The 21,443-nt window shown below is 42.5% G+C and overlaps 1 protein-coding gene across 2 annotated transcripts in view; it reads left to right on the top strand.

Moving 5' to 3' along the window:
• The window catches only part of rxrga (retinoid x receptor, gamma a), a 54,483-nt gene that overhangs the window by 29,068 nt on the left and 3,972 nt on the right, over window positions 1-21,443 (top strand). For both annotated transcript variants that reach the window (XM_029704474.1, XM_029704472.1), the window contains exons 2-5: window positions 5,315-5,601; window positions 11,956-12,103; window positions 12,987-13,166; window positions 13,376-13,536. In XM_029704474.1, the coding sequence (XP_029560334.1) occupies window positions 5,315-5,601; window positions 11,956-12,103; window positions 12,987-13,166; window positions 13,376-13,536 (776 nt within the window). The remainder of the gene's footprint in view (window positions 1-5,314; window positions 5,602-11,955; window positions 12,104-12,986; window positions 13,167-13,375; window positions 13,537-21,443) is intronic.

Below are 21,443 nucleotides of genomic sequence, written 5' to 3'. Positions count from 1 at the left end.
GCGACATTATTGATGTATACAGAGAAGAGAGTCGGCCCGAGAATAGAATCCTTCCAATAGAAATAATTTAAAAAACAATTTAGTTACGAATTTAACTTTAATTAAATGAGTTGACTCTTCACATGGGATGATTTCACTGAACAACAAAAGAAAGTGAATATTGGATGATCCCCAATGATCCATCACAATTTCCAAAAACGTTTTCAACATAATCTGTAAAATGATAGTCTAGAAACTAAAGCTTTGGTTGTCTTCCTCTCAGGCTTCCATGTCTTCTCCCTGGACCTCCTCAATGTCCACCTCTTGAATATCGGGCTCTGAGCCCTCATCTTCACTGTCACTTTCCAACCTTGTTGATGATGGCTCGTTGTCAGGCTCAAAAAGCCTCAGATTTGCCCGGGTGGCCACCAATTTTTCAACCCTTGTATTGGTCAGCCTGTTGCGTGCTTTGGTGTATGTGTTCCCAAACAAGGACCAGTTGCGCTCTGAGGCGGCTGATGTTTGTGGGATTTAGAGGATGATGGAGGCAACAGGGGAAACAGCCTCAGATCCACAAAGTCCCTTCCACCAGGTGGCTGATGAGATATGTTGGCACGACTGCCATATTGCATCTCCATCCCAAAGCCCTTGCTTGGAAGTGTACTTCGCTAGACTGCCTAGAACCTGGCCCTCATTCAGGCCATGATGGCGAGACACGTTAGTGATAACACCATAGGCCTTGTTGATCTCTGCACCAGACAGGATGCTCTTGCCAGCATACTTGGGGTCCAACATGTACGCTGCAGCTTGTATGGGCTTCAGGCAGAAGTATTCACGCTTTCTTATGTATTTGAGAACTGCAGTTTCCTCTGCTTGGAGCAAAAGTGAATTGTGCAGGGCAGTACAGATTTCTTCTCTTACATATGCAAGCAGAGTCTGAACATCAGACAGGATGGCATTGTCTCCCTCAATCCGTGCAATGGCTACTGCTATAGGTTTCAGGAGTTTCAGGCTGCTTACCACTCTCTCCCAAAATACATCATCCAGGAGGATCCTCTTGATGGGGCTGTCCATATCGGCAGACTGTGATATGGCCATTTCTTGGAGAGACTCCTTCCCCTCCTGTCAAACATGATGACAACACCACCCCAACGGGTGTTGCCGGGCAGCTTCAATGTGGTGCTCTTATTCTTCTCACTTTGCTTGGTGAGTTAGATTGCTGCTATAACTTCATGACCCTTCACATACCTAACCATTTCCTTGGCTCTCTTGTAGAGTGTATCAATTGTTTTCAGTGCCATGATGTGCTTGAGGAGCAGATTCAATGCATGAGCAGCACAGCCAATGGGTGTGATGTGAGGGTAGGACTCCTCCACTTTAGACCAAGCAGCCTTCATGTTCGCAGCATTGTCTGTCACCAGTGCAAATACCTTTTGTGGTCCAAGGTCATTGACTGCCTTCAGCTCATCTGGAATGTAGAGACCAGTGTGTCTGTTGTCCCTTGTCTCTGTGCTCTTGTAGAATACTGGTTGAGGGGTGGAGATGATGTTGTTAATTATTCCTTGTCCACGAACATTCGATCACCCATCAGAGATGATTGCAATACAGTCTGCTTTCTCTATGATTTGCTTGAACATCACTTGAACTCTGTTGAACTCTGCATCCAGCAAATGGGTAGATAAAGCATGTCTGGTTGGGGGGGTGTATGCTGAGCTAAGAACATTCAGAAATCTCTTCCAATACACATTGCCTGTGAGCATCAGAGAAGAACCAGTTGCATACACAGCTCGAGCGAGACATTCATCAGCATTTCTCTGATTATGTTCCTCCATCGAGTCAAAAAACTTCTGATTCCAGGATGACCATGAGCTGTTGAATCGATAAGGTGTCTGATTCATCATTTTCACCTCGAATAGAAGTAGAGGGACTTTTGTCAGACGTTGCTTGTTGTGAGCGCTGAGGGAACTTTATGCACTTGGCCAGATGATTCTGCATCTTTGTTGCATTCTTCACATATGATTTGGCACAGTATTTGCAAGGGTACACAGCTTTTCTTTCTACATTAGCTGCAGTGAACTTTCTCCACACATCAAATAGTGCCTTTTTCCTGTAAAGATAAGGATTTTTTAATTTTTTTTTAAACCCAAATACAATTCCATGTACAGATAAATATTTAAGCAGTTAGATTAAACAACTTCTTTGTAAGATAAATGTTTTAAAATGAAACATGTATGGAAACAGGTGAATTAACACTCCTCAGTTAGCAGGCTCAAGCAAGCTAAAACCCACATGGTAGCAAAAACTAACTAGCAGAACTTGTTAACAAGTTAGAAATGATTTAATCAACACTTTGCTGTAGGCTACTATTTACTAGTTAACAAAAAATCATGTATTATATAAAATATATTCACCCCACCCAGTATTGTAATCAAAACTTACCAGAATGCATGTCGTCCTTTGCTCAGACAGTGTAGTAGTTTGGGCTCAATAGCATCTCATTAGTGTGCAAGATCTTGAGAATCAGCTGTACATGTGATGGAAGAGTGCACCTTGCATGCAGAGGGTTGCAATTCCATTGAATTGGGGATAGTTTAACCAAAATCTGCCACAAGACCTAGAATTGCCTTGTGTATCCCACAAAAAAGGTTATCTGTTATAAGCTAACTTTTTTGATGAATTTAAGCAAAATTGCCAAAATTCCTGGGCTTAACTTCCCATGGACAATTTCTGGGAAAAATTCCAGAAATTTACCGGAAAGTTTCCGACCCTTTGCAACCCTACAAATAGCATTTGATTTGATTGGATTTTGACCGTTTAGGCTTCTCCAAGCTCTGATGCTGCTGATGGTCATTAGTAGCCTACCAAACTTGCTAACTTCCTGGTACTCAGCACCCTATTGTCCCTCTAATCACTCTGACATCAATGCAAATGTAATTAAAATCTAATCAAACACAATGAGAGCCCATGAGCTCATGTTCTATAGGCTAAGTAATTGCGTGAGAAAACAGAGTGATGGCCTCTATTAAAAAGAGTAGGATCCCATCAGCTTTCTATAGGCAAGGCCTGCTATATTTATTTCTCAACCTTCCTAATATTAAGCACATTGCTTCTCTTTAAAACAGGAGTATAGCCTACCTGGCTGGCATGAAAATGAACCATGGGAAAAGTGTCCTCCATTCACTATTGAAGTGCATTGATTACATTTTTGTTTCTTCTACTGCCCCTGAATCGAGACAGGTGCATAATAATGGTCCATTCTAAATCAAAACAAATTTTACACATATATTATTTAGTATATATGAAGACAAGATTAAATCAAGAATAGTATGATGGGTGACAATATTACCCTATCACTTGTGAATGATATATTATCACTTGTGAATGATGCCCAGCTTAAGACAAACAGTGACTTTTTCAAATCATAGTCGCAGCCCTCATGTAGCTTAGCCCATAGGCTTATATGTTTTGATAAGGTTTGTATCACAACTAAAGTGACCAAATAACTTCTTAAAATGAAGCACATTAATCTGCTTTACAATGGGTGTGGAGCCTAACTGGCATACATACGTAGCGCGTGAGTTTCAATTTTGGGGAAGATAATTTTCACCATAAAAATGCACCTCTATAATAAAAGCATTACATGCATAATTGCATTTGTGGACACATTTGAGAATGGTGTTTTCCTGCCAATGGAACAGTCGCGCTTATAGCCTACTGCCGTGTGTGCAGTGCTGCGCTTCTAATGTGAAGAAATAGCCTAATAGTTTATCAACATTTTGAGCTTAACGTTCTCATCTGTTGCGTCAGACTCATAGCTTAAAACATTTATTTTGATGCTAGTGGTTGTACTAATTTGGGATCTCTCTCATCCCACAACTGTCCCGGACTATGTTTGGAATATTTATTTCTCGCACAGAATAGGTCAACATTTGTACTATGGGGGATAGTAGATTGACATAGGCCAGTGATTTTGCTGTTCGTTAGGCCTACTCATCTTGTTGGCTGACGAAAAATAAATGTGGACAGTTCTTCCAATATCTTCAATATGCACCTCGGAATTGGATAAGGATGCGCTCAGTTGCGTCCCCGATGTGTGTGTCTTCACTTGTAGCCTGTGAGAAAGACCTGATCACGTGACGAAGAGCCATGTGAGTGAGAGGTGCTTCGGCACGCAGCTGGGAGAAGGGAATTATAATTATTATATTCAGCTCAAGGGTACAATGGCCACCGGCCGCAAAAGGCATGGATGTTTTTAGGGGGCATTACGGTCACACAATGGGGATGCAGCCGGGAAATTCGAGGCATTATCAAGTGCTTGTCAAATTGTGAATGAGAGACTGATGAAGTGTGTACAGCCTGCATAAAAAACAAAGCAGAGCGCCTTTCATGCGTCTTTTTTCAAACCTTTTTTCAAGTCTCATCATGCAGCCTTAGAATGTATAAAACATCTAAACATATAGCCCAACATTTGTATCACAACTAAAGTTACTTAAATAACTCTAAATTAAGCATATATGAGTACCTGTTTCTTTGTTAACCACTCAACACAGAATAGGGCACTCCTTCAAATTCTTTGGAGATAATATCCTTTCTATTTTATTCAGCTTTGTTCAATTGTATTCTTCAGAGATGCTAAATGTGTTTATGTTCATTAACGGTCAATTACCATGAGACCGGCAGTTATTTGCTTGACAATCACCGGCTGACAAAATTTCAGGACCACCACAGCCCTATGTTGCACTAACTTCCGTCTAGGGTCCCTGTAACATCCCCCTAACATTTTCTCATGTTGATGCATAATGGGAATATGCAGGGCTCTTTTGACCTTAGAAATCTTTTTTGAATGATCAGATCAGTGTAGCCTGTCTCTGCACTGACCTTCTTAAGGCTGTTCTGGGGCTGTATGGAAGTCCCTTACGCAGGCTTTCACCGTGCACTGACCCCCAGGCGCCCAGCTACTTCAGGTTACATCACAGTGCATTAACAGCTGAATTAGTGATAAGGTTAAATGGAGAGATTCACATTTTGGACCCCTGGCTGTCACTCAACCACTCAGGATCCTCGGTTGCTGATGTGGGTCTAGTTAGTTGTTATGCATGTTGCTATGTTAGTTGTTATGCATGTGTCCTAATTCATTTCTCGTCATGTAGAAATGATTGCAGTGTCTATTCTACAATGTACATTTCTAGCTACAAAATCCTAAACCCTATTGATCCTACACCTATGTACAGTAGAATGTCAAGTGGGCTGAAAACAAGTATCCTATCCGTATTGGTTGGCGTGTCCCCTAACTCCCTTCTCCTCTCTGATTGGCTGTTTTCTGCTCTGATTACAGATTCTTCTGTTCAGGTCTCCCACCTGAGCTCCACCCCCTCACAGCCCCTTAGCATCATGGTGGGCCCCCCTCACCCTCACCACCACCCCCATCACCACCCCTCCGTCATCAGCACCACCGTCAACCCCGGGCGGCCCCGCCCATCCCCCATAAGCACCCTGGGCTCGCCGTTCAATGGGCTGGGCGGCTCGCCGTACTCCGTCATCACGTCGTCCTCTCTGGGCTCGCCAGGTGTCTCCATGCCCCATACGCCCACCATAGGCTTCAGCACGCTTTCCAGCCCACAGGTAAGAGTCAATGTACACACACACACACATACACACACACACATACATTTGCGTAAGCTCCAACTGGGATACCACAAACTTTCTCTCTCACACACGTACACAGACACACAGCTCTGTTTGAGGAGACAGTCACGAATGAATGTGTTACATAAGGAGATGCATAAAACACTATATATCAAAGTCATAGTGTAGCATCATTTGACAAATATGTGACAAAAGATAATATATGAAAAATATGATATGTGCATTTAAACAGTTATGTGACTCACTGTGAGCTGGGTGATATTCTGCTTGGAGCACATTAAGGCCTTCTTGGTTACTTGCTGAACACAAACACACTGAACATATACGAGGCTTTACAATAGGCGAGGCACTGCACCAAAGTATTGTAGCTTTAGGAACTACTGCAGCAGATCCAGTTTGATCCTCCATTTGAGTCTCTCAATGTCTTACTCTCCTTCACCCAACTACAGTAACTAACCTTCCCTGCAATGTATACCTACACCTGCTACTAAAGTAGTCTCAGACATTGTATTTTAGTGTTGGCCCAAAGTCCCAAATGGATAACAAATAGGGAGAATGGAGGCCTAGTCTTGTCCACTTACTCTTGTGAATTTAAAAGTTCATATTTGATTCACTTAGTTTAAAAAATAAAAACATGAATGTTCTGTCCTGCATTAAGTAGAATCTAGACCTGTCTACTGTGTTGCTTTTCTGACCGTTTTGTGCCCAGTCTCTGCCTGTACCACTGGATGGGCCTCTGCTTGCCCTAGAGGGGATGAGCCGATTTGTATTTGGCTGTCCGACTTGGAGCTAACTGAGCAAAGCTAATGAGGCGTGATGGCTAGTGAGTCAGAGGGAGATATCATTGCCCCAGCCTGGAGGCTAGCTAGATAAAAAAGAACAAACAGAAGTCATCCTTCAGATCCATTAATTGCCATACAACCAAAGGTTGTGCGATTGGATTTTCTTCATACTGATAATAGTGCAGCTCCCTTTTGGTCTCAAGAAAGTAGACAGAATGTTTACATTTTAGTTCATTGTCTGGCACATTCAATGAGCCAAGCCACACAATGTAAACAATTACTCTTCGGATCAACCTAAAAAAATTGCAGGGTTAGGCATTGATTTGGAGGCCCCAGCCAGAGGCCAATCTGAGACCCCCCCCCACACAAAATGTATGTTAAATTAGCTTAATAAGACATATCATTTCATTGTCAAAATGTATTACCTTTTAATGTCAGTCTGAGCCCCCAGAGCTGTTCGGCGCCTGCTCGAAGGATATTGAAAATGCACTGAAAAGACTTGGAATTCCTTTCACTAGTAAAGGTCTTTGCATCACCACATATAAGACAAGGAGGCAGGAAAATGGGGGGGGGGGTTGACAGAAGGTACTTGACAGGTTAGAAACTGAGCTTATTCCCTCCACTTCTGATATTTAACCCTTATATACACCTTACACAGAGAGAGAAAGATACAGAGAGAGAGAGATGCAGAGTGGTGCAACGGTCTAAGGCACTGCATCTCAGTGCAAGAGGCGTCACTACAGTCCCTGGTTCGAATCCAGGCTGTATTACATCCGGCAGTGATTTGGCGTCCCATAGGGCGGTGCACAATTGGCCGAGCATCGTCGGGGTAGGCCGTCATTGTAAATAAGAATTTGTTCTTAACTGACTTGCCTAGTTAAATGAAGTATAGTTAAATAGAGAGAGAGAAAGAGACACTAGCTAGTGGTTAAGAGTGTTGGGCCAGTAACCGAAAGGTTGCTGGTTCAAACTGACTAAGTGAAAAAAAATCTGACTGTGCTCTTGAGTACAGAGAGAGATATGCACTTCTGCCATCAAAGACTGTAGAAGAAGGACCAGATAGTCGACAAGAACTTACACACCCTTAAATTTCTTTTTTAGAATAGTTATTTTACTTTAATCCTAAAGTGTTGAGTTTTATTGGTCCTAAGGGTTGAGAAGAGGGCGGTAGAGGAGGAGTGGAGGAGGGAGACAACAATTCTAAGACCGTATGAGGTGGGATGAATGAGTACTCACCCTGGTCAGTGAGCAGAGGCAGCAGGTCAGTGGAGTAGCTGAACTCTTGAAAGGAAGTTTGAGGGCCACCTTCACAGGCTGAAGGGTCATGGAGAGGTCCTGGACAAACTCGGCCGTCAGTCTCTCCTTCACCAGGGTCATGTTGGCAGTGACCTCATCAGGGAGGAACACAAACATACTGACATCATGCTGCATCTGAACAATCTGCAGAGAGAGAGAGAGGGAGGGAAGGAGAAAGAGGCAAGGATAAAACAAAGAAGGGGAGAGATCAGATCAATTGGAAAATATGTTTATGAACAATAAGGAGTATTTTTGGACTTTTTATAACAGGCTGTGAGAACAAATAAACTGTGTTCTTACTGTGCAGCCCAGGTCTGAGTAAATGCCCAATTTCACTGAGTAATGGTCCTGGGTCATCATGGCAATATGGGTGAGCGCCTCCCCATCTAGTTGGAAGTACTCCATCCGTCTACCTTGATTGAAGTTATCCATCTACACACACGTAAATAAGAACCGATAGGTGATAAAGTGAAAAGAACATCAGGAGATGAAATAAGGACTTGAACCCCAGCCCTCTAGTACCTTTGAATTAGGCAACACCCAGAGCAACCAAGCCAGCACTTCTTCCCAGGGGCTTTGTCAGGATGCGATCCACCTTGCCGCCAGTCTGGTTGATAGCGTCAATGGTTGTGATTGTTTTCATTCTTTCCGCAATGTGGCGCCAACTCTCCATGTTTTCTACATGCTCAGTACAACGCTCGTGTGCTTTCAAATTGGTCCCTATATTCTTACAGTAAGAAAAGCCATCCCTGCTGAAATTTGTCTCTCAAAAAAAAACTAAATACGAAGACAAAAACAAAAACCTGCATCAGGTTTACCTGAATACAATGTCCGTGTGATTTTTTTCTCTCTCTCCATTTTTCATAACTTTTTCATAGACGTCACGACATAAATCTTTGAGGTACTGTGTCCCCACTTTGAGGGAATACAATATCTCTGATTTGTTTTGGCCCCTTTTGGACAAGATCACACCTCTGTCAGACAGCGCCTCCGATCACAATGCTGCATCATCAATTACTAAACACCTGTAGTAGGTCCATGTGTTGATCTCGACTCTGGTAGAGCAAGGGCTTGGTGGTGAATCAGGCTCTGATTCCGAACTACGCTCGGGTTCAACATCAGCGCAGCTGCTGCTAATGCTAGCCGGTAGCACTGATGATGATGAGCCATCGACAGCAGAGGCAGTAATGCTACTGGTTGAAGTGCTAGCTAAGCTAATGCTAGTGGTTGTTGAAGTGCTAGCTAAGCTAATGCTAGTGGTTGTTGAAGTGCTAGCTAAGCTAATGCTAGTGGTTGTTGAAGTGCTAGCTAGGCTAATGCTGCTAGTGGTTATTGAAGTGCTAGCTAGGCCTGGGTCTGTCTCTGGGCTCGTCGTCGTCGTGTCCTCTGCCTCGACGACGATGGCAGTATTATCAGCGGCACCTGTCTTCTTACTAAAGAAATGCGTTAACTTATGTCATGTTTCTTAAAATGTAGTCTTTTCTCTTATGAAAGCGGCAGTTTTTGCTGCAGAAAGTCACGTTTGCAATCATATCGTGTGAAACAATGCCTAGAGCGGAGCATGGGGGGGCCTCAAGCGGATATTTTTTGGTTTGTTTGTTTTTTATGCCCAGGACATGAGGCCCCTTGATGATGTGAGGCCTGAGGCATTTGCCTCTTCGGCCTAATAGTAAGTCTGCCACTGGTGTTAGGGCTAGGGTGAAGGTAAGGATTAAGTTTAGAGCTAAGTAGTAGATAATTGAAATGCTACTGATGGACTATCCAAATAAGTAAGTCACCTTGCACGAGCAAGCTGGAATGGCTCATAGGAGCAGGAGCCTATCTCCTGTTGCTGTAGGGTGAAGCAGCTTGATGTCCAAGTATACCCCCTGAACAGGACACTAGTCTATCACAGGGCCTTACACCCAATCTCTTTAATGCTGAGTACCAAGCAGAGACACATTGGGTCCCATTTTTACAGTCTTTGGTATGACTCGGCCGGGGAACGAACTCAAACCTTCCAATCTCAGGACAGACATTCTAACCACAAGGCCACTAAATACAGAACATAATTACAAACTATATACACTGAGTGTACAAAAACATTAGGAACACCTGCTCTTTCCGTGACATAGACTGACCAGGTGAAAACTATGATCTCTTATTGATGTCACTTATTAAATCCACTTCAGTCAGTGTAGATGAAGGGGAGGACACAGGTTAAAGAAGGATTTTTAAGCCTGGAGACAATTGTGAGTGTGTATGTGTACCATTCAGAGGGTGAATGGGCAAGACAAAAGATTTAAGTGCCTTTGAACGGGGTATGGTAGTAGGTGCCAGGCACACCGGTTTGAGTGTGTCAAGAACTGCAAAGCTGCTGGGGTTTTTACGCTCAACAGTTTCCTGTGTATATCAAGAATGGTCCACCACCAAAGGACATTCAGCCAACTTGGCACAACTGTGGGAAGCATTGGAGTCAACATGGGCCAGCATCCCTGTGGAACGCTTTCGACATCTTGTAGTCATAGCCATGGGAAGTAGGGGTGCTGAGGGAGCTGCAACACCCCCTGAATTGATTTTGTGGATCTTTTTTTTTTCTTCTCACAAAAGTAGTGCGCTGGGCAAAAAAATCATAAACCCCCACAGCCAAACATCTTCCCGCGGCTATGCTTGTAGTCCATGCTCCGACAAATTGAGGCTGTTCCAAGGGCAAAAGGGGGTGCAACTCAATATTTGGACGGTGTGCCTAATATTTTGTACACTCAGTGTATATACAACCCATTTTTCATGTTTTACCAAGTACATTTTTCACTTTTGAATAAGCTATCCAAATGTCTTCATTTGGGCACAGTGAATGAATAATGTATAGGCTATATGAAGTATTCAGCAAGGGCCTCACATGCGTAATGCATGGCTGGTATGTGTGGAGTGAGAGGCATGGGACGTGGTGTGTAGACTAACAATGTAGGTCGTGTGAGTGTGTGTGTGGTGTGTGTGTGTGTGTTGCCCGTGCATATGTTATCTATGTGTATGTGCGTGTGTTTGTGTGTCCTTGCACATCTGTGTGTGTGTGTGTGTGTGTGTGTGTGTGTGTGTGTGTGTGTGTGTGTGTGTGTGTGTGTGTGTGTGTGTGTGTGTGTGTGTGTGTGTGTTGACCCGGCCCAGTCCTTTCTAGTCTACAGTACAGTACTAAGTGGCAGGGAGCCCGCATCACTATCCAGGCTGGTCACACTCCAAGGGCAATAGTCCCTAGACCTGGTTGTGTACACAAGATGCCTATATATTACAGCACATACTTACTATATGCATGACTTACCCTCACTAGCAGGACAATGCATTATTAGGAGGATGTCCTCGTAACTTTATAATCTGCTGTGGTTCATAATGATCAGACCTGGGTTGAAATAGTATTTGTCCCATTTATTATACTTTAGATGCGCTTGATTGGTTCCATTGTGCCAGGTAAGCTCAATGCAATAGTCCTTAGTGTAAAACCCACCCCTCTGGCACTCTAGACAGGCTCAATCAAACACAAATACTTTATGAACCTAGGTCTGGTAATGATGCTTTCCTTTGGCCCGGAGTAGCTTATACGGTTTCCTTAATGACCAACTACCTCCCTCTACTGCTATCCTTCGGGACTGCATGTAACATAGTTCAATTGAATGTGTATTCAGCTTAGTTAGAATTCTATCTGGTATAAATTATATCAGCCTTACAATTACCATTTTGTGCCCTTCCTTGAGGGCCTTCTGTAAATGGCATGACATCATATTAAGGACTGTGTAGAGAGTAAATCATCCAAATTAACAGCTACTTCCTTACCTGGATAAAAAAAACTGGTCACATGACATGATAAAGGAAAACACTTCAGATAAGGTTGTAAGGGAGGTAGGAAGCGTGAGATAGGGAGGTATGCACATAGACAAAGAAATGAATACAAGCACACACAGACAAACACACACACACACACACACACACCGAGGAAGGCTCTGACTGTATACTGTATAGCTAATGCATGCAGTATACAAAAGACCAATGTGATATACCATTCACTGTGATCTTTGCTGAACTCGAGATGCTGGGTTCTGTCTTCAACTAAAATGGAAGTCGGTGACTTTTGACCTTTGTGACACCGTGGGCAGTTGGCGAAAGTGAGCCAGTGTGTGTGTGCGTTTGTGTGTATGTGAGATGTACACCCCCCCACCCATACACACACACACACACACACACACACACCATTAACCCCCTCTCTGTCTCCTGCTCTCTGTAGATGAACTCTCTGAACAGTGTGAGCAGCAGTGAGGACATCAAGCCTCCTCCAGGCCTGGCTGGACTGGGTCACATGAACAGCTATGGCTGCATGAGCCCAGGGTCCATGTCCAAGCACATCTGTGCCATCTGTGGGGACCGATCCTCAGGTAAAACAGCAAACTACATTATAGCTAGGCCCAAGACTAAGGCCCAAGACTAAGGCCCAAGACTAAGGCCCAAGACTAGACAATACCACAAGAGCTTGGGACTAGAAGGTTCCATCTGCAAAAAGAGAATTTGGAGATAATTGGGTTTAAAGTTGCAAACCCGTCATTGGTTTGAATTTGTCAGCAATTTTTATCTTGTATTCTTTTGAATTTACTAAGATGAATTGGGGGTATTTAGAGTACTATATCGGTAGCGAACATTGAACAGAACAAGGCTATGTTAATAATTCCATTTTGATAAAAATGCAGATAGAGCCTTATAGTCCCAAGCTCTCGAGCTGGGTACCAGAGTTTTTCCCTTGACAGGTTGGATGGTTAGGAAAAAACTCTGTCCCTACTACTAGTATACCATACCCCCTTCAGCAACATACTGTACCTACAGGATAACTAAGCCAAATGAACATTTCCGCGAGAAATGTTACAATAGATTACTTCCACTCACTGACACCAGATAGTATATTTAAGCAATAAGACACGAGGGGGTGTGGTATATGGCCAATATACCATGGCTAAGGGCTGTTCTTATGCACGACGCAATGCGGAGAAACCCCAGAGGTTCCTTATTGCTATTATAAACTGGTTACCAACGTAATTAGAGCAGTAAAAATACGTTTTGTCATACCCGTGGTATACCCGTGGTATCTGATATACCACGGCTTTCAGCGATTCAGCATTCAGGGCTCGAACCACCCAGTTTATAAAGCTCCTCAGCTAAGCATACCATCCACACCAACACTGAATACCACCCCACAACAGCAGCTCATTTACAGTAGGAGCTGATCTGATCAAGATAATCATTCTATTTCCTGTTCCTTTCTTCCAGGGAAACACTATGCCGTGTACAGCTGTGAAGGCTGTAAAGGCTTCTTCAAGAGAACCATTAGGAAGGACCTCACCTACACGTGTCGAGACAGCAAGGAGTGCCTGATCGATAAGCGCCAACGCAACCGCTGCCAATACTGTCGCTACCAGAAGTGTCTGGCCATGGGCATGAAGAGAGAAGGTGTGTGTGTTTGTGTGTGTGGGACTCCCCTGTGCTTATGTTTGTGTTTCTCTATGCAGGCAGGTGTGTGTGTGTACTGTATTAGTGTATGTATGTGTGTGTGACCCCCCTGTGTGTGTGTGTGTGTGTGTGTGTGTGTGTGTGTGTGTGTGTGTGTGTGTGTGTGTGTGTGTGTGTGTGTGTGTGTATATATATGTTTCTCTGTGCAGCGGTGCAGGAGGAGCGTCAGCGGGGCCGGGACAAGAGTGATAACGAGGTGGAGTCAACCAGTAGTTTCAATGGGGACATGCCGGTCGAGAAGATATTGGACGCGGAGTTGGCAATCGAACCCAAGACTGAAGCTTACATGGAGGCCAGCACAGGCAACTCTGTAAGCAAAGCTCTGTCTCTCTGTCTCCCTCTGTCTCTCTGTCTGTCTCTCTCTGTCTCTCTCTTTCTTTTCTCTCTTTCTCTCTCTCTTTGTCTCTCTCTCTTTCTCTCTGTCTCTCTCACTCTTTCTCTGTCTGTGTGTCTCTCTCTCTCTCTGTATCTCTCTCTGTGTGTGTCTCTCTCTCTCTGTCAATTCACATCAATTCAATTTGCTTTATTGGCAAAATGTACATATTGCCAAAGCTTACTTTGGATATTTACAATATTAAGATAATAAGAATCAAAATTGGCAACGGGACAACAGTAACAACAATAACCAAGGGTCAAAATAACCATACATTGAACAATAACAATAAGCATACAGTAGAGGACATGTGCAGGTTGATTGGTCTGTCAGACACTGTCCCTCATCTTATGGCAGGCAGAAATCTTGTTTTGCAAGTGGACCCCACACCTCGCTGGCATAAAGTGCAATTGGTTCAATGACACATTCAATTCGTTTTAGCCAAATTTGAATAGATAATTCAATTTGAATTTGTTTTATAATGGCCCAGAATGCCCTGCGTGCTTTCTCTCTCAATTCATTCACTGCATCATTTAGAGTCATTTAGAGTCCAGTTGAGCTTATTTTAAAACCTAAGTAATTGTAGTGTGTGTAGTACTCTATATATTTTGTTCCAATTGAGAACTTTGGTCTAATTCCCTTAGATCTGGATCTTCTCTGGAAAATCATTATTTTTGTATTTTTGGGGTTTACAGTACTGCTCTAGCAGGTCCAGGCTCTGCTGTAGGCCATGTGCTGTGGGTGACAGCAGGCAAATTGGTGACAGCAGACATAGATCTGCAAAGAGTAGGCATTTAACCTCTGAATTGTGGAGACTAACACCAGGGGATGAGGATTTTTCTAGAATAGTGGCCAATTCGTTGATGTAAACATTGAAGAGTGCAGGGCTCAGATTGCAACCTTGGCGAAGGCCCCGCCCCTGGTTAAAGAATTTGGTTCTTTTCCATTTACATTTTAGTCATTTAGCAGATGCTCTTATCCAGAGCGACTTACAGTAGTGAATACATACATTTCATTTTCATTACATGCATTTTTTTTTTTTTTATACTGGCCCCCCGTGGGAATCGAACCCACAACCCTGGCGTTGCACACACCATGCTGACGTTGCAAACACCATGCTCTACCAACTGAGCCACAGGGAAGGCCCTTTTCTTGCCAATTTTGATGCAAACTAGTCACCTTTCGGCGAAATTCGCCGTTTTGAATCCAAAATAGGTGACCTACGTGATTCGTGTAGATCCGATTAGAAAAGTTTGGGGGGGGGGCTCAGCCAATCGTTTACATAACAACAGAATGCAGCGCAGCACCCGACGGAAGAAATAAGACACAAACCAATTTACTTGTTACAGCAGCGCGTCCCCTGAACGATAACGAAGAGGTACAGTGTTGCCAACTTAGCAACTTTGTTGCTATATTTAGCAAGTATTCAGACCCCTCTAGCGACACATTTTCAAAAAATCGACTAGCGACAAATCTAGCAACTTTTTCTGGTGTAATTGGAGTCTTTTGGAGACTGACGTGAAAGCACGTATCGTTCTTACTCTTCTCAACGAGCAGCAGGTGCTGCCGTAGGCCCCACCCCCGCTGCAAACAGAGCAGGAGATGTTCACCCCTCCGCGTCCAGACTGCAAATGAATCGCGCATGCGGGAAGCCGCCGCTGGCTGATCCCGCCCTGGCTTACATTCAGGGCGGGATGTAAATGTAAAATGTTCTTTGTCTAAAATAAATCACTGCACAAAAATAAATCATTGCCTTTGACTCACACTGCCTCAGTCACTTACTCACCTTGTCCACTGTGTGTATACTTCTCTGTGACATAAGCTAAACATCTAGCTGGCTTGCTCATCTTGTTTCAGTCTAAACTGTCCACTCAAAAATACAGAAAGGAGTGGGAATCAAACCCTGAATTCAAAGGCTGGTTGAAGCCGTTTATTGGAGATGATACACGGGCATACTGCCTGTATTGTAAGGCTGATTTCTAAGCAAAACTTAGTGATGTAAAAAAACACATGACAACTCAAAAACATACTCAAAAGGCAAAGCCTTATAACAGTTTCACCCAAAACAAACTGCCATTTATGGTTAAAAAAATTGACTCTGCAAAAAAGGCTGAGGCCACAATGGCATTAGCTATCGCTGAACACTGTTCCATGCTGACGTGATCACATTGGAGAAGCATGTAGAGCTGCTTTCTCAGACTCCACTGCTGCTACCCACTTCAAAATGCACAGGACAAAGTGCACAGAAATGATTAATGGAGTTCTAGCGCCATACTTTCTGAAAAAGTTGGTCGCAGATGTGGGTGACCAGCGTTTCAGCCTCCTCCTCAATGAGTCCACGGATGTAAGTGTTTCTAAGTACCTGGGGGTTGTGATAAGGTACTTTAGTGACACCAAGCAGACAATTGTATCAACATTTCTGGGGCTTGTTGAGTTGGAGGGAGGACATGCCAAATCTATAGCCCGTGCTGTTGTGCTGTTGTGGCTTTCCTCGAGAAGTGTTGTCTTAAAAAAGAGAATCTCTTGGGGATAGGGACTGACAATGCCTCTGTTATGACGGGGATTAACAATGGGGTCCATAAAGTGCTGAAGGAGGAGTATGGCCTCAAATATCTGGTTCTTATTCGCTGTGTGTGCCACTCTCTGCAGCTTGCTCATTTGTAGTTCTAAACATATTTAGGGTGTTTTTTACTCACTTTTTGTCTCTCCCACGACGTTATTCCTCTCTCCTGCAGTGTCCATCACAATTACATGCACATGGCCAATTATGCAAATTAGGTGATGACGTTATTTAGCAACTTCTAGCAACTTTTAGGACAGCCAATAGCTACTTTCCTTACTGAGGAGTTGGCAACACTGAAGAGGTAACGTTAAGTGAGAAGCCTGACTACAGAGAGGGGGGTGAGAAGGTGATGAAGCGTACTTCTTGAGCTGTAACCGAAAAACTACAGGCATTTGGAAAGTTTGAGGTGAAGGAGAAAGTGTGGTGGAACAAGTATTAGCATTGTTATCTTGCTAGCTGGATCGAATTCTCCGTTAGCTAGCCAGAGAAATGTTGAGCAACATTAGCCAACGTATCTGATCAAATAATTGAGTTTATATGGTGTGAAAATTTGCTTGCTAATAAAGTCAGACAGCTACCGTTAGCTAGCTAACATTACAACATTAGATGAGCTAACATTAGTAACCTAACCAATTTGCTATAGTATTAACTGGTATACAACTCCTTTCCGTTCCTCAAGTTATAATGCGTTAGTTGATTACTGGACCCTGGCAATCTGTGTGAAATGCTAACTAACTAACGGACTAACCACTATCTGTTAATTAATGTTTTCCCTCTACAGTATGTGGTTCATTTTTTGAATGAGAGAGTTAGGTGAAAATGAGACGTTGCTTGTTAACCTCTTGCATCTAGACGCTCTTGCATCTAGACGCTCTTGCATCTAGACGAACCCCTAGCCGCGAAATACAAAACCAACTAAAATACTACAATTCAATTTTCTCAAACAATCAACTATTTTACACCATTTTAAAGATAAGACTCTCGTTAATCTAACCACATTGTCCGATTTCAAAAAACCTTAACAGCGAAAGCAAACCATTAGATTATGTTAGGAGAGTACATAGACACAAATAATCACACAGCCATTTTCCAAGCAAGCATATATGTCACATAAACCCAAAGCACAGCTAAATGCAGCACTAACCTTTGATGATCTTCATCGGATGACACTCCTAGGACATCATGTTATACAATACATGCATGTTTTGTACAATCAAGTTAATATTTATATCAAAAACCAGCTTTTTACATTAGCATGTGATGTTCAGAACTAGCATACCCACCGAAAACTTCCAGTGAATTTACTAAATTACTCATGATAAACATTGACAAAATACCTAACAATTATTTTAAGAATTATAGACACAGAACTCCTTTATGCAATCGCTATGTCCGATTTTAAAATAGCTTTTCGGCGAAAGCACATTTTGCAATATTCTGAGTACATAGCTCGGCCATCACGGCTAGCTATTTTGACATCCTCCAACTTCAGGGTCACCTAAACTCAGAATTACTATTAGAAAAATTGGATTACCTTTGCTGTTCTTCGTCAGAATGCACTCCCAGGACTTCTACTTCAACAACAAATGTTGTTTTGGTTCCAAATAATCCATAGTTATATCCAATACCTCCGTTTTGTTCGTGCGTTCAGGTCACTATCCGAAGGGTAACGCGCGAGCGCATTTCATGACAAAAAAATTCAAAATATTCCATTACCGTACTTAGAAGCATGTCAAACGCTGTTTAAAATCAATTTTTATGCTATTTTTCTCGTAAAATAGCGATAATATTCCAACCGGGCAAAGTTGTATTCATTCAAAGAGAGAAAGAAAAACATGGCGAGTTCTCGTGACCGCGCATCTCCAGTCTCACTGTCTCCAGGCTGACCACTTACAAACTCTGCTCCTATACTTTGCCCAGAGACAGCAGACACCCCATTCCACTTTCTGGCGGCTTTAGAGAGCTATTGGAAGCCTTAGAACGTGTCACGTTACAGCACAGATGCTGTAATGTCGATAGAGATGCAACAGAAGGACAACAAATTGTCAGACAGGGCACTTCCTGCATGGAATCTTCTCAGGTTTTGGCCTGCCATATATGAGTTCTGTTATACTCACAGACACCATTCAAACAGTTTTAGAAACTTTAGAGTGTTTTCTATCCAAATCTACTAATTATATGCATATTCTAGTTTCTGGGCAGGAGTAGTAACCAGATTAAATCGGGTACGTTTTTTATCCGGCCGTGAAAATACTGCCCCCTATCCCAAAGAAGTTAAACAAGTGGATTCAGGGATCAAGTGTAGCTGGACCTGGGCCTGGTTTAAGCTGGATGCCTATAGAGGTGAAAGGAACACCACACACTTTCCCTCTTTCTCACTTTTGCTGGCACTTTGTAGAACAGATGTCCACAGGCAGAACATGTACAATGTAATAATGTGCAGTGTTGCCCAAATATATTGCTTTTGTTGTGTTGATCTTGACAGTAACACGTGTGTGAGTGAGGGGGGATTATAATTTGTTTTACTCAGTGAACGTTATTTTTGCACACATGTAGCCTTGTGCACTTGATCGATGTCTATAGTGGCCACTATAATAGAGCAAAAATAGAATGCCTGTTTGTTTCATTTTATTTCTACTTTAAGATGTTTTTTTCCCCAAGTGCAATATTTAGATGTGTGTGGTCACAAGCGTTCTATTATAAAGGCTGTCATGGCTAACTGCAATATTAGTGTATTGTTTTTTCTCAAGACTTCACTGTCATTTGCAGTAAAGTCTAGGCAACAAATAACATTGGATTTACATGTTTTAGCTGTGAGTTAGTTTCACATGAAGCACTTTTTATTTTCCACACAGAGACTGATCATGTAGATCATATTGTTTAATTAGTTAAAAACCTGTGTTTCCCCCTAGCAGGGATTTATTGCATGTTTCAGTGCAAAAAAAAGCAAGTGGCACCTTTTTGGGCCCTCAGCAGTTTGCATCCCTGAAGTATACATTGATTTAATTATGTAATATGTTTTACCCCCACACCACTTTAAATAACTTTCAAATGCTTTTTGGAAGTCGATAAAGAAAGCATATATTTTGGTAGTATTTTGGTGGACATGTTTATCTATTACGGTGTGTAGGGTGTAAATATGATCAGTCATGCGATGTTTTGGTATGAATCCAATTTGGCTTTTACTCAAGACATTGTGCTTATTAAGGAAGTTTAGAACTCTTACATTTATAATACTACAGAAAACCTTCGCCAGGTTACTGTTGACACAAATGCCTCTGTAATTGTTAGGGTCAAATTTGTCTCCGTTCTTAAAGATTGGGGTTATGAGTCCTTGATTCCAGATGTTAGGGAAATAACCTACGCTCAGGATCAAATTAAACAGTTTTAATATAGCCAATTGAAATTTTGCACTAGTGAGTTTGAGCATCTCATTTAGGATGGATGCTATCAGGTCCAAATGCTTTTTTAAATTTGAGAGCCTGAAGTTTCTTATAGAGCTTCTGGTCAGTAATTGGGGAGTCTAATGGATTTTGATTGTCCTTTATAGCTTTTTCTAATCCATTCAACTTCTCATGAATTTGGCATTGTTCTGCGTTTGTGTCATTTTGAACGGTGTTGTAGAGTGTTTTAAAATGGGTTGTCCATATGTCACTATTTTGTATGCTAATTCCTCTTGTTTAGTTTTTTTTTTTTTCCCCAATTTTGCCAGAGGTTTGTGTTTATGGACTCCTCAATTAGTGCCAGCTGCTTGCTTGCTCTCTCTCTCTCTCTCTCTCTCTCTGTGGCTCTCTCTCTCTGTGTCTCTCTCTGTGTCTCTCTCTCTCTCTCTCTCTCTCTCTCTCTCTGTGTGTGTGTCTCTCTCTGTGTCTCTGTGTCTCTCTCTCTCTCTGTGTGTCTCTCTCTCTCTCTCTCTCTCTCTCTGTGTCTCTCTCTGTGTCTCTCTCTCTCTGTGTCTCTCTCTCTCTCTCTCTGTGTCTCTCTCTCGCTCTCTGTCTCTGTGTCTCTCTCTCGCTCTCTGTCTCTGTGTCTCTCTCTCGCTCTCTGTCTCTGTCTCACTCTCTCTGTGTGTCAAATCGTATTCAATGTTCTAAATGCTCGTGGTCACTCTACACATGTGACTATTTGAAGTTTCATTCCAAAACACAATATATCCATTTTCAGAAATGTTGGTAAATTCACATGAATTAAAACACATATTGTGAAAGAGAGAGAGCTATTATTTTTTCATCTTACCATGATATGAGCTGATGAAAAGAAAAACTTGATTTTGTTTGAAATATATTGCAAGGTAATTTTATTTATTTGTTTCAACTATATTTTGCAAATATCAAATAGTCGATTTATTGTATCCGCTGGTTGGCAGTGCATACAATGTGTTTTCTTTTTGGACATTTAAGCAACTTTTATAACAATTTTATGCAGGGTTTACAGGTTCTTTTCATTAGGATAAATCAAGGGAAGTTTTTGTTGTTGATTATATACACTTTAGGGAAGGAATTAAGGAATAATAAGGACATTGTCGCAATGAATTTGCCGGTTAAGGATGGATTGAGTCTTATTGTCGTAGTGACACAGCCCGCTGTTTGCAGCCTCTGTGCGTGTGTTTGCAGCCTCCGTGCGTGTGTTTGCAGCCTCCGTGCGTGTGTTTGCAGCCTCCGTGCGTGTGTTTGCAGCCTCCGTGCGTGTGTTTGCAGCCTCCGTGCGTGTGTTTGCAGCCAGTAGCCTATTGCGGTTTCCTCTCGCTGGATCTTGGATCTCTCCTTTTCATGACCTTGTTTAGAAAGTGTCCTCTTCGGGCCAACAGCAACAGATATCACCAGCGCCAAACTGTCGAAAGGACCCATAATAATCAAAAGGTCCACGACACTCAAGAGCTCAAAGCTAAGGTAACACTAGGTAGCCAGCGACCGAACAGCTGAGAGTGACAGATGTCTATCACCACATCTGGCTGACTAAACCAGGGGTTAGCCTAAATTAATAATCCAAGGTTCTGATTATGTTCCAAAGTGTGTAAAAAATATATATATTTTGAGAAACCAAATTTAAGACTGAACAGATACATATAATGGAAATTATTTGCTAAATGACTCACTTTTGCGCCAGCCGCAAAAACGATATGGAACGTTGAAATCCATCTGGACAGTGCATATAGCCAGAGCCATACACTGAGTGTACAAAACAGTGTATGGCTCTTTCCATGACATAGACTGACCAGGTGAATCCAGCTGAAAGCTATGATCCCTTATTGATGTCACCTGTTAAATCCACTTCAATCAGT

The sequence above is a fragment of the Salmo trutta genome, chromosome 21 (genome assembly GCF_901001165.1).
Source record: "Salmo trutta chromosome 21, fSalTru1.1, whole genome shotgun sequence".
NCBI classification, from domain to species: domain Eukaryota; kingdom Metazoa; phylum Chordata; class Actinopteri; order Salmoniformes; family Salmonidae; genus Salmo; species Salmo trutta.
The sequence above is the reverse complement of the archived record's forward strand: the minus strand, read 5'-3'. Positions and strand labels throughout refer to the sequence as shown.